We start from the raw sequence: 13,608 nt of genomic DNA on the forward strand, positions 1-13,608 counted from the left end.
GTGGTGAGCCCCACCATCAGCTCCCCCGTGTGCCAGGAGCAGCTGATTGAAGCGGGCAAGCTCGTGGACCGCTCAGTGGAGAACTGTGTCCGTGCCTGCCAGGCAGCCACCGACGACAGCGAGCTCCTGAAGCAGGTCAGCGCAGCGGCCAGCGTGGTCAGCCAGGCCCTGCACGATCTCCTGCAGCATGTGCGACAGTTTGCCAGCCGAGGCGAGCCCATCGGCCGCTACGACCAGGCCACCGACACCATCATGTGTGTCACCGAGAGCATCTTCAGCTCCATGGGCGATGCCGGTGAGGGGGCGATGCCGGGGGTGGACGGGTCCTGTTGGGGTTCCCTCATGGTGACGATTGTGAGTAAAAAAGGTGACGGCTGCCTGGCGAGGGCGAGTTGTCATCAGTCTCTCTCAGAGACTTGCTCGCTGAGGCTGGGAGAAAGATGGAAGACTCCTAATGTGCCCATCCATGGCAACACTTAAAGAGTTCATTAACTAGGCTTTTTAAATAACTTCTTGGCAAATCCCATTTGTTAAAAGAAACATGTCGGATGTGGCATGGTAAAGTTGATGCAGCCACAGAAGGTGCAGGAATGAAGCTTGGAAGGAAAACTGTATTCTACTCACAGTTCCCAGAGAGAGCGTCACCACGTGCCATGCGGGGTCCCAGGGGAAGCCTCGGGTTTGGTCAGTTTGCAGAAGATAGGAGAGAGGGGGAAAGCTTAGGTTGTGGCCTTCATTGGGATTTCCATTGGAAAGCCAAGGCAGGGCAGGGTGAACAGCTTAGTTTGACTATTTGCAGCAGGCTCTACACTATAGGGGTCATCGTAGTTGCCTGGAATCAGGCCCCGGGTTGAATGAGGCCTAAGGATATTGCGTCCAGGGCTGTGGTGGCCAGATAGAGGAGGTGTGGCTCCCAGCTGCTTAGTTTGTGTATCAGAGGCGTGCTCCTGGCTGGACTTTTGCTATCTCTAGAAGTTGGCTAGCCTTCAGAAGGGCAGTCTGTCTCGAGCCAGAAAGGTATTAAGATATGATGTCAAACATCATAATATCCAGAAAATTTAAAAATAGATAAAATGTACCTTCCAGTCTATTAGTTGAAAAGTCAGTCTCCCCAGGCCCAGCCCAGCTCTATCCCATCTAAATCTCCAGATTTGGCAACTCACCAATTTCTGTTTTACATGATCTTCCCACAGTCTCACATGCTTGTGTATGTGTGTATATGCATTTTTAACACCATCTTTCTTTTTATAATAATGAAAATGCATTATTTATACTCTTCTGCAAACTTTTTCTCTTAATACATCTTAAAGACATTTTTCATGTTGACCTATATGCTAATCTTTTTAATGGCAGCATAATATTCTACTCCACGGAATTCTATCATAATTTACTTAACCAATTATCTTTAAATAGACATGTAGGTCATTTCCAAGTCTTTTGGTTTGCTTCTTAGTTTGTTCTGCTTTAACAAAAATAATACTGTAGGAACTCTTTTTATAAAAATATCTTGGTTTACTTTTAGGGCTATATGTAGTAAGTGGAATTTCTGAAAGGCTCTATGGTTTGCAACCCTACCAGTAGTTTGTAAGAGGTTTGTCTGCTTACTTCCTTGTCAGCACAGAGCCATTCTTTGTAACAAGTATTGAAAAGAAACAAATAAAAATGTGTGCTTTTCTGTATCCTCCTTACATGATTCAGGAAGATCAGCATACTCTGCACATTTGGATTTTTTGTTTTTTGTTGTTGTTTTTTAATAAACTGTTTATTTTGGAATACTTTCATATTTACAGAAAAGTTGCAGAGTAATACAGAGAGTTCTTCTATACCTTTCCCATTTTCCCTCATTTTTTGCATCTTCCCTAACCCACAGCACATTTGTCAGAACTAGATTAACCTTGATGCATAACTATTCACTACTGACATGATTCAGATTCACCAGATTTTCCACTCAAGTCTTTTTACCATCCCAGGATCCAATCCATGCTACCTTGAATTTAGCACATTTTGGTTTTTATGAAAGCTTTTTTTTCCTCCTTAATATCACAGTGTTTTGACATCCTCAAATGACCTTTAGGGGAGGAAAAATTCCCTTACATTTGAGTAGTTCTTTTTTAAATGTTTACTCTTTTACCCCTCCTACTTCTAAAAGAAAATTGAAATAGATGCCAGTAAAATCACAGGAACAGTAAAACCAAACAATTACTAATAATAAGATCAAAACCAGCACTAGGAAGAAAAGGGTGAGCAAACAGAAAACTGATAGGAAAAACTGAGCCAAGGCAAATGTTAGCAATTGAGCATGAAACTGGGGTCTGTGCTTCCTATTAGTGAGAGCCAAATGACACAAATACAATGGATCATGTGACATTATTCATCTGGAGTTAGGTAACATGCAAATTCTTTCAAATTTCAAAAGTAATTTTCTATGCCATTATGCAGAGTTTATTATAAGGACTTTGTGTAAGTGGTTCCTGAAGTGAGGTAAATAATATTTTCTAAATAAATATTTTACTAAACCGCATAATAAATCCACATAACTTTGTTCCCTGCTTTCTCTTTCACAAAAGAATTCCTCTTTGCTTCATGGTGTTCTATTTGTCCCTCAGAGTTCAAGATGGAAGATGGCTGTGTTTGGGGTGTACGGTCCTGGTAGCCATGGGGAGTATTTTCGGTCCTGGGTCTAAGTGGGCTGCATTGCTTAGGACTAGAGCTTGGGGGCTCCCTTCTCTCTGTCCGTCTTGCCAGAGGTGTGGAGACTAGACTGTGCTGGTTTTGAGCTTTAGAAAGCAGACGGACAGATGGCATTCTCAATCCCGTCCCGTAGGTGAAATGGTGCGCCAGGCCCGAGTCCTGGCCCAGGCGACCTCAGACCTCGTCAACGCCATGAGGTCGGATGCAGAAGCTGAAATCGACATGGAGAACTCAAAGAAGCTCCTGGCAGCCGCGAAACTCCTGGCCGACTCCACAGCTCGCATGGTGGAAGCTGCCAAGGTATTGCATTGGATTTGTTCAACGGGAAAGAGACCATTATTAAGAGTTAGGATTTGGAAGGTACCCTGAAGATAAAGAATGGTCAGCTGAGTGCATTTTTGTTGTTTAAGACCTCTATGGTTGTGTAACATTTAACCTCGTTGCACTGGGAAAGGAGAAGGGCATGGAACATGAGAATAACACTCTTTAAGGGGAGTGATGCTGACTCAGCTGTAGACGACGAAGTCCCTGCTTAGTGAGCGTGCTCTCTGTCCATGGGGTTATCGCCATCAGCTATTGCAAATGGTGATTCTTTTAAACTGGAGATTGTCAACAGCAGATTCAAATAGGCCTCTTCTTTTGCCTGCAACCTGAATATTACTTTATCCTCCATTCGACTTCTCAACTAAACTCCTATCACGCTTTTACATAGTAGAGTGCTTCCAGCCTCACTGTTCTTCAAATCCCAGTAGCAGTTTTAAATATTATACAACAGCTGGAATGAAGAGTTAAGAGTCAGCTCTCTGCTTTTTTGACAGCTGTGCTTCAGCACATGACTTCTAAAAGCCAGTGATTCTTATCTCAGGGCTCTGTTTCAGAGCCCCCCGTAAAACATCAAAAGGCACGTGTCTCAGTCCCGCCCCCAAAGACCCTGATTCACAAGGTCACTGGTGGGACCGTGTGTGTACGTGCAGGTCAGTTCCACAGAAGATTCTGATTCCCACCTCGAGGTGAGAACCGTATTAAATGGAGAAAGGTATATTTCTCTATGTTCCTCTTTTTGTTATTATGCAACTAGCATACATTTTTGGTGGAATTAATAGAAAATGCTGATGAATATAAATAAAATAAAATCGCCTTCCACTTCATATGCCTAAGTTAACATGTATTTGTTAATGTTTCTGTGCATTTAAGATTCACTAAAAGCCTCCACATCCTGGCCTCCAACAGAATACGAGTGCACCTCAAACCACCTAGCATGTGAATTCTTTCACGTAAAATATGTTATGACATGTGGTGAATCATGTAGACCTTCCTCGACTGACTCACCACTGTAGTCCCTGAGGGACTGTCATTTCTTGGAGGTACCTCGTGAATAGGATAAAGAGAAACCCAAGGAGGGGCAGGGTCTGAACTTCCTTCCTCTGTCCCCCGAGCCCTGTTTCAGCTGAGAAGCTCTGCCCTTAACCATCCCTTTTAGTCAAAAATATGTGTTAGGGTTTTGGTGCAGTGGTTAATTTCTTTATGGTTTTTACGAGTTCCGCCCCCCCCACCCCACTTCTAAGTCTAAGCATACCTATTTTAAGGAAACCTTCCTGTTGACAAAAATTAATTGGCAGACTGGAAAGAACCTTAGTGTAAAATCTAATCAATCCCTACTTAACAAATAGGAAAATTAAAACGATTAAGCCTACCATCACATAATCAAGATTGAGCCAGGACCATTGTGTATATTTGTTTCTAGATGTGTAGTGCTCACCAGACCTTACTGAAGGTACCATGTTACCAGAAACTTGTTTAAGTATTTATTTCTGATTATTTCTATCAGATGGGACAATGGTGTTTCCATACATTCTTTTAGCTAAAAGTTGTCACTTGGTCTTCATGACAGTATTTTAATTTGCGGAATTTTGTTGAAAGCTAACGAGCCTATGATGGTTAGAGCTCCAAAAAATATATTTAATGTGCAGAAAAAAAATACATTTCATAATCAGTAGCTAAGATTCCGGGCCAAGATTAGTACTGCATATCTAATGTATGTTCATCGTGAAAGAGATGTTGCTAAGGAAGGATCCAGATGCTCACTTCAGAGTCAAGTGCAGAAATGATGGTTTTCTGCTGCCTAGAATACCAAAGGAAGGCAAATGTAGGAGTGGTTTAAATACCTGATGACCAAGAAAATAAAATGATTTTCCTAAATTTGCAAAAGAATACAAAAGTAGCCCAGACAACCTTTCACACATGAAATACAAAAGCAGAATTTGTTTAGTTGCTAGACATACAAAATCAAGACTACTTAAAGTGTTTACAGTTTGAAAGAATGGAAGATTCCCTTCAAAAGGATTGCCAAAACACTTTGATCACAGACGTTAAAACTGTTCCAGCCGGGATGACTTCCCATAACTTTTATAAATAGTTCAAAGAAATAGGTTCTTATAAATGGTCAATTTGGCAAATTGGCCGTTTGGAAGATGGAGACATTGGAAAATCGATTTTCAATAATTGGCGTGTGTGTTTCTGCTTTTGTCTCTGCCTTGTGAGCAAATATTATCACCCTGAAGTGTTCATGAAAAGAAACTCATTCATCTGTATACATTAAGAACTGGTCTCAGAACATCCAGACTTGGTGAGAAAAATCTCAATCACCTCTTCTACTGCAGGTGGGAGTGGAAGGCTGGATGTGCTTTAAGTCTTTGTTAATTATTGTGCAGTAAAATTATATCACATTACCATTAGCCTTTTCCCTACTTCAGAATTCCACCCATCTCAATAAAACCCATTTGCGTACCTAAGACACTTGAACCTACAGCAACCATGTGGCCATGGGCCGTGCATGGCCCTTTCTCTTTCCCTGCCAAGGGAAGGGGCATGGGATAGCTCTCATTATTTCAGTGCAGTGGAGTCCCAGCTCTACCTTGCTATACTCTCCAACTCAGGTTTTCCAGGAATGCAGTTTCTAGGCATGGTCTTTCTTACACAACATTTCCTTATTTTGGGTGGTGTCCCCAGCCCCTGTTTATCCTATGTTCTTATCCCATCCACATTAACTAGTGCTGCAAGACAGGAGAATCTTTCAGCAGTGACGTGTGTCTGTCACTCCAATTAAAATCAAATTCTCCCTGAGAGATCTGGGGTGGGGGAAGGGAGATCTGTCTTAACATCTTTGAAACCATGGATATCTGACCACAAGTTAATTTACATGGATGACCAAGGCTGGGATCACAAGGGTTTGATTATTACCAGTGGATTTCTCTTGTTTACGGCTGCAGCTTTGAAACATCCCCCGGTAGATTTTTTATGTTGTTATGAGATGAAACATATTTATTGTAAAGATACTGCTTGAAGCATTTGCTCTGTCTTCCAGATATTTTGTATTACCAGGAGAAAGTAAAACTGAAGGCACGAGTTCAGCATCTGTGGCATGCTGCCCCATGGACCTCTCAAAATCTCTCTTTTCTCCTTTTCAGGGGGCTGCAGCCAATCCTGAGAATGAAGACCAGCAGCAGAGACTGAGAGAAGCTGCGGAAGGCCTCCGGGTAGCAACAAACGCCGCCGCCCAGAACGCCATCAAGAAAAAAATTGTCAACCGATTGGAGGTGGGTAAAGAGGCTGGTTTCCTAGGATGTCTGTTTTAGATTGCAAAAAGTTTATTTCAAAGAGTGACCAAATGAATAAGGCAATGCCCATATAAAGGAAGCTAAATCAAGATTAACGATATGGTCGAATGGTTAAGGTACTCATAAACAATTTGAAATGTTGCTTTAGGTACATTGTACATTTAGGTTCAGTGGCACATTGACACTTTGAAAAATAGCTTCAGCTCATGGTTTCAGTAAGCAAAGTCTTTTCTGATTTTAGCATTCTTGAATAGGATCCCTTTTTTTTTTTTTTCAGGAGGAAATAGGGATTTTTTTTTTCCCCCTGGCATTAAGAGATGCCCATGTTCAGAAAGGAACTTTAGCTGCAAATGTATATGTTTTGTCAGAGGCAATGACTCTTTCAGGACTCGCAACAGAAAACGCAGACTTAGAAAGACTGGAGGATGGGGATCAGGCCTTGGTGGGAGGTATGGGATGGACGAATAAGAAAATATTTTTGTCATTTTTCAGAACATGTGTTTATTCTGGGGGGAAGAAAAGGAAATAGCAGTAGGCACAAACTCTGTAAGAAAATAAATTTCTCTCACAAAGGTACACAGGAGACTCTTCCACTAAAATTTGGGAGGTTGGAGGCCGAGAACCTGCCTGTCTGACGAATCCCTCCATGTAGTGTGCTGGATTCTGGAACAAAACTGGCCTCCTTGTTCTTGGAAGGATGTGAGAGACACAATTAAGTCCTCCGGTGCGGAAGCCTGGGCCTTTCTGAAGCAAGGCTTCCCGTGGGCGGCAAGAGGAGAGCCATGGGCACACCAGCGTTTGTGCTGCTTGTGGGGGGGAAAGAAACAATTCCCCTAAAACATTTAGACTTGATGCCACTTATCAGTGCCATCGTGGTCTTGGAACTGATTGTCCCTTATCTTTTTTGAGAGAGACAAATGAACCCTGGAACCTGAGCTTCCAGGCGTGCCTGTCTTTATCGCTCGTCCTAGGGACTGCAAACCACGCGGAGGTAACGGGGCCTTGTTAGACGAGGCTCCTCGGTGGCCGTCAGAAGGCAGGGCCTGGGCCTGGAGTGCCCTTTCTTACACGTGCGGCTCTTCCGTGCCAGCCCCTCCGTGGGAGGGGCGCATGTCAGTGTGTGCGTGTGTGTGTGCGTGTGTGAGGGCGCACTCGAAGCCTGCCTCACCTCCTGTCGCTCTCCTCTTCAGGTGGCAGCCAAGCAGGCTGCGGCCGCCGCCACGCAGACCATCGCCGCCTCCCAGAACGCGGCCGTGTCCAACAAGAACCCCGCCGCCCAGCAGCAGCTGGTTCAGAGCTGCAAGGTGAGCTTCCGGCCGCCCGAGAGCCAGGGCTGCCACAGATGACGCGGAGAGCATTAGAGGGCCAGGCGCCGTGGTAATTCGGTTACGACTGATCACCCGGGCCCCTAATGCAGTTTGTTCAGGCTCCCATGTTCCAGGTGTGTACACACACACACACACACACACACACACACACACACACACACGCGTCTGGTTTTTGTCTCATAAGTGGCTGAAGGGAGAATATGGTGCTTTTTCCCGCATTGTCTTTCTTTTGTCTACTTTCTCTTCAAGAGACCAAATCAAGGAGGATCAATAAGAAGGCCATTTTGGGGCTCTGAAATAGTAACGAAGCATTGAATTTCCAGAGGGCCTTTCTCCCTCTGAGAGGTGGGCCTTGGCCTTCGGTGTGTACTGGTAGTAGGAGGGTTGATTCCCTGCTTCGCACTGATGGCAGGTTTATTTCATCCCATCTGGCCTCAGTGACCGTGTGCTTTGGGGCTCTCCATTGTTGCGTGTTTGTTCCTTTGAGACCCGGGCCTTGATGGCGTGTTGAAGCCAGCGTGCTCCAAAGGGCACAGTGAACACCTCTGTTGCTGCTTCTGAAGGCCCAGGGAGTTCAGTCTCCCAGGACACCCCTGAATGGTGCCAGACACAACATATAATTGCGTCACCATTGCCCACATGTTGGCAGCATGTCTGACTGGAGCTTCCAAGGGTGTTTGCAGTGAGCAGTGGGGGCTGAGTGGCGAGCTGTATCTGTACCAAGGTTCTGAGAGTTTGACTGCACTGTCCTGACTTTTTCACATCTCCTCTGTGATACGGTTTACATGGAAGTGGTATTACCACTTCTACCTCAGAGATGGTTTTATTTCTGAAGAGAATCCCCCAGAGCCCTTCAGGTCCCGATTCTGGGTTCTCTGAGGCCAGCCCCCCACCGAAGAGCAGAAAAGTCTCAGCGATGCAGTAAGGCCCTGTCCTCAAGAATGGATGCAGACTGAAGGGGTTTTTCTGCAAGCCAGACTCCTGTAGAGGGTGTGCGTTGCCTGTTAGAGCCTCAAGTGAGCTGGCAGCACGAGTGAGAAAACTCTTCTCAAAGAGCACTTGCTACTCGTGTCCAGGACAATCCTACAGGACGGACTACACCCCTCCCCCTTTTGCAGAGACTGAAGATACTCAGGGTCTGGGCGTCACTGTCAGGAAATGAGAGCTTTACTATGTATCAGGTTGCAGTGGAGAACAAAGTGGACCCGATTACTGGAGCAAGTCCTGAAGAGGATCTGAGGAAAATCTCATGGAAATATTTTTTTTTTTTACGCTTGCTGGAATGGGTTCCAAAAAAAAATAGGTCAGCAGGCTGGGATACGGTTGGGAACTTCATCAGCAATGGGGGCCACTGTGCTGTGACCGTTGAGGACCTGGCCAGTCAGGTGAGGAGTGGCCACAGATGGGAGAACACAGAAAAGGGAGAAGGCTGGTCTCCTATGGCACAGAAATCCGGCTCCTCCCTCCTCCACCCTGGGCACTGGGATTTCCAATTTGAGAAATGAGGAGGGCTGCTCCGAGAAGGAAGACCCGTAGTGACAGGAAGGTGACGGACGGAACGCTTACCTGCCAAGTGAGAAATCAAAGCACTGACATAGGCTGGAAGTTGAGTACTTCTCTTACTTTTTTCTCATCATTGGACTGTGAGACTTGATACTGACGAATTGTATAGATTCTTTGTTTGCTTTGAAGCTCTAAACTGTAATTGGCCAGGTTGGTATTTGTTACAAGTGGGCCAATGCAGAAAACAGACCTCCTTCCGGAGACTCATACTGTGCTTAAATGTACTGGCACCTTCAGGAGCGCAAGAGTAGAGCGTGTGTGGGAGACAGCTCCCCAGAGGTGCTGTGTTAGGATTCAGTGTTTTTAAGGACCCAGCTGGCTTACGAGTGCGGGGTAAATGCAAGATCTGGGACAAGCATGGCCCCAGTGGAATAGCACATCCCAAAAACATTCATCCCTGGGGTCCTTTCCCACCCTGTTTTGGTCATTCACCATGCTGGATGAGCTCTGTTTTAATTTTCCTTGCTTCCTATAGGCAGTGGCCGATCACATCCCTCAGCTGGTCCAGGGGGTGAGAGGGAGCCAAGCCCAAGCAGAAGACCTTAGCGCCCAGCTGGCTCTCATCATCTCCAGCCAGAACTTCCTCCAGGTAACAGAAGCAGTCACCTTGATTGTGCCCAGAGCACCCCCCACCTGTGGGGTCAGGGGTGCCCTTTATATCCTTAAGGAGAGAAGAATTACCCAGTTCCCACAGCCACATCCAAGTCTTTGCAGTAAGCAGACCTTTGAAGCCCTTCCCATTATATTCCCACTTGCAGGAGAGGTGGATTTAGTTTGGCAAAGCAAAATGCTAATATGTAGGGAAACTGTCCTGGGAGATGGCCCATAATCCATTTTTCTTGGGAATCTCATCTTTATTTCTCCTCTGTGAGGGCAAACGGGATTAAGTTGCAAGTTTTATCGAACAGCCTGGTACTGGGTAGTGCTCTAGGTTTGCCAGTTTCCAGAGAGTCTAATGTTGTTATTCACAGACTGGGGAAAAAGAAGTGCTAAGTGCTAAGATCACTCCAAAGGTGTGATCTTTTTTTGTGGCAGTTGTACAATTAGTAAGTCGTGTCCATCTTTGCCAGCTACGGGGTAGATTCATTTTAAGGAAAATAAAATGAGACTGTTAAGTGGTGGGGAAAACTCCCTTTTTACATACTTCTTGTATTCGAATCCCTCAGCACTTCCCGTATCTCCTGAACAGTTCATGAGATCAAGTGAGCGTCTTCCTTGTCCTTTTCTAGTTGAACCTGTGGTTACAGGACTCGCTGATACATCTGTTGGGCTCTTTTTCCAAGCGCTGTAACTCTAGGGCGAGCCGAAGGCAGATGCTTTAACCGGCTGAGCCACCCAGGCATCCCTGTATATATTTTTTTTAAGTTGGGGTTTATTGTGTGTAGACTGTTTTTCACGTGAACATTTGTATTATGAGCATTTCTGATTTCGAATAATCTGTCATTTGGCCACAGATGTGCTCTGTTTGGGTATTCCCTCGCCACTAGACGGACAGGTCGTTTTCAATTACTTGCCGTCATAAACAACCTGTGATAGGATAAAATTCTTCATGTGTGCTCGAAAATTTGTATTCCTCTTGAATTATTAGGATACGTTCCTAGAAATAGGATTGCAAGTGGCTTATCTTTATCTTGGGGACATTGAGTGTTGTGGCTTGGACAGGTGTTTCTCTTTTCACGGGGTTGGTTCGAAGGCCTGGAGCTGGTTGTGTCGTCCCACTGCGAGCAGGCTTCTAGGGTATTATGATAGAGCCATGTAGACATGTTTCAGGGTCTGCTCTGTCCCCACTCTTATTTTTCCCTTTTCTTTCATTCTTTTAATGTTGGCAATCATAGACACATCAGATGGTTACAAGAATAAGGCAGAGTTAGAAATAAGTAGAAATGGAATTGACAGACCAAAGAGTTGGTAACGTTTTAAACTTCTTTCATATGTGTTGTAAAATGGCCCTTCTGGAAGGCTGAATGAATCTAAATTTACATGTAGCAATGCATGGAGCACATTTTCTTATACATCTTTTCCAAGTTGGGGAGTCAAGCATTTAAAAGCTAGGTTGTTGACAGTTTCTCAGTGAGGTTCTTATTGTTTGATTTTGCGTTTCCTTGATTGTCACAATGTTAAATGTGTTTCGTGTTTCATTTGTTTTTATTAAGTGAGGTTATCTACTCACATTTCAGGCTGTTTTTTTTTTTAATGACTTCTCATGTGTTATTTATTAAAAATATTAACTTCTGTCATTAGTGTTTATTTTCTGACACTTAAATTGTTTCAACTTTACTAAGAGCAGTTTTATAACATCTATATTAAAACCCCTAAAAGTGTATATTCTTTGGTCCAGACATTGTAAAGTTTTATACGAAGAAAATTATGAATGTGTGAAAAATTTTAGCTACAAAGCGATTTATCATACTCTTGTTTATTACACTGGAAAAAAAAATGGAAACATGCCCAACAACACAGGATTGAGAAATATTAACAGATGCATACAATGGAATACTATACAGCTATTAAAAATATAGAATATGTGAAATGGAGTTTGAAAAATAGAATAAATAGTATGATCTTATTTTTGGAAATATAGATGCATGCGCACAGGCATCCGTGCATGGTGAGATTATCTTGGGTAGTGAGAGGTGATGTGACAGGTCATTTTCTTTCATCTTGTCTGCCCACATTTTTTAAAGCAGTCTCCTGGATGTATTTGAGACACAGATTAAAGAGCTGTTCTAAGAAACACAAATGTATTTAATAAACTCTCTTTGCGATCTGTTTTAAATGAGAATTTCAAGACATCATACTAATAGTGCCCCTCTCGATGACACATACCTTTTTTTCCTTTTTCATAACATTTCAAGAGCATACTGCCCTAGGATATCTGATCTGGGGTGGCAATTTTCGGGGGTAGTCAAGATGGTTTTGATATTCCTTGTTTTAGGGCTAAGTAAGTTCTGGCTGACTTGCGGCATTGCTGTTTGGGTATCTACTCTCTGACTTGTGCTGCTCAGGAGCCCTCTTGCTCTCTGCTCCTCTCTTTACAGCCTGGAAGCAAGATGGTGTCCTCTGCCAAAGCCGCAGTGCCCACCGTGAGTGACCAGGCTGCAGCTATGCAGCTGAGCCAGTGTGCCAAGAACCTTGCCACCAGCTTGGCGGAGCTGCGTACTGCCTCGCAGAAGGCAAGTGGACCCTTGTCACAGCAGTTAGCCCATGGGGAACGGAGCTTCAGATGCCTTACTGCTGGGTGTGACTGGGGGATTACCCAGGACTGGAACACTGCTGGGCATATTTCTGGGCAGAACTGTCTTCCATTTCTGGGCAGAACTGTCTTTTTCATTTGCTTGGTCTTTAAAAGATGCCCATGTAGATTAGCTTTTACCATTTTTAGCCACTATCTCCTAGACTTAGTTTATCACTTTCCAGTTACACATGACTTTTGTTAAACTATTTTAGGTTACATGCTTCCCCCTCCCGTACCCCTGGACAAGCAATGGTCCATTTTTCACAATCTTAGGGGAGACAGGTAGTCATCAGTTTCTTGGTGCCAGGTAAATTGTAGGCCAAAATAAGTGATCGTATCTTCCAGGTATTATTCTGTGGATTTAATAAATTATCTAGGCAGCAAATTTATTTGGGGGAGGGGTCATTTATATTACCTTTTTTGCCCTGAAAGCTTTTCCCATTTTACATGGGAGCATTCACCTTAACAAGGTCCTCAATAGAATGGAATTAAGAATTAATGAGTTTCTGTCTCTAGAACTTATTAATTACCAACGGACCTCATTACTGTTTGATATGTTATTAGCATGAAGTTCTGGCATGAATTCATTTTTCCTCATTGTAGCAAGCCCTTTATCGAAACAGAAGGCCTCATACATGAGCAAGGGAAGAAGGTTAGAAGCTGATTTGAATTATTAATATGAACAGTGCACTATATCACCAAAGAAAAATACCCACAGCTTTAGGATAATATTCAATTTAAAAAATATATCTTGAGCTGTGTTTCTCAACAAGAGGTCCAAGGACCACCTGCACTGGAATCACGTGGGAGCATTCAGAATGCAGGTTCCTGGGCCCCCCCCCCCGAGCAGCTGAATAAGAGTCCCTGGTCGTAGAGCCTGAACATCTGCATTTTACAAGTGTCGTCAGTGAGCCTTAGAGACATACTTCAACTGCTCTGGAGCTATGAGCCTCAAAGTGGGACTCAAGCAAGACTGTCCACTGGGTGTAAGAAGATACTGAGAGCTTTAAAATATATTGTTTTATATAGTGTAAGGGTTAAGGTATAGGCTCTGCAGTCAGACTACCTGCGTTCAAATTCTGGCCTTGCCATGGACTAATTTTTTGTGACCTCAGCAAGTTAATTAACCTGTCTGGGCCTCAGTTTCTTCACTGTGTACCACTAGCACATGGCA

General features: G+C 44.0%; 1 protein-coding gene across 12 annotated transcripts in view; it reads left to right on the forward strand.

Annotated features, from left to right (window-relative positions):
• Nucleotides 1-13,608, forward strand: part of TLN2 (talin 2) — a 435,837-nt gene that overhangs the window by 289,798 nt on the left and 132,431 nt on the right. For all 12 annotated transcript variants that reach the window (XM_073877134.1, XM_073877137.1, XM_073877133.1 and 9 more), the window contains 6 exons: nucleotides 1-295; nucleotides 2,825-2,991; nucleotides 6,159-6,287; nucleotides 7,499-7,612; nucleotides 9,675-9,788; nucleotides 12,238-12,372. In XM_073877134.1, the coding sequence (XP_073733235.1) occupies nucleotides 1-295; nucleotides 2,825-2,991; nucleotides 6,159-6,287; nucleotides 7,499-7,612; nucleotides 9,675-9,788; nucleotides 12,238-12,372 (954 nt within the window). The remainder of the gene's footprint in view (nucleotides 296-2,824; nucleotides 2,992-6,158; nucleotides 6,288-7,498; nucleotides 7,613-9,674; nucleotides 9,789-12,237; nucleotides 12,373-13,608) is intronic.

This window comes from Callorhinus ursinus, unplaced genomic scaffold, assembly GCF_003265705.2.
Source record: "Callorhinus ursinus isolate GAN/ISIS: 27379988/994484 unplaced genomic scaffold, GSC_fseal_2.0 scaffold25, whole genome shotgun sequence".
Taxonomy (NCBI): domain Eukaryota; kingdom Metazoa; phylum Chordata; class Mammalia; order Carnivora; family Otariidae; genus Callorhinus; species Callorhinus ursinus.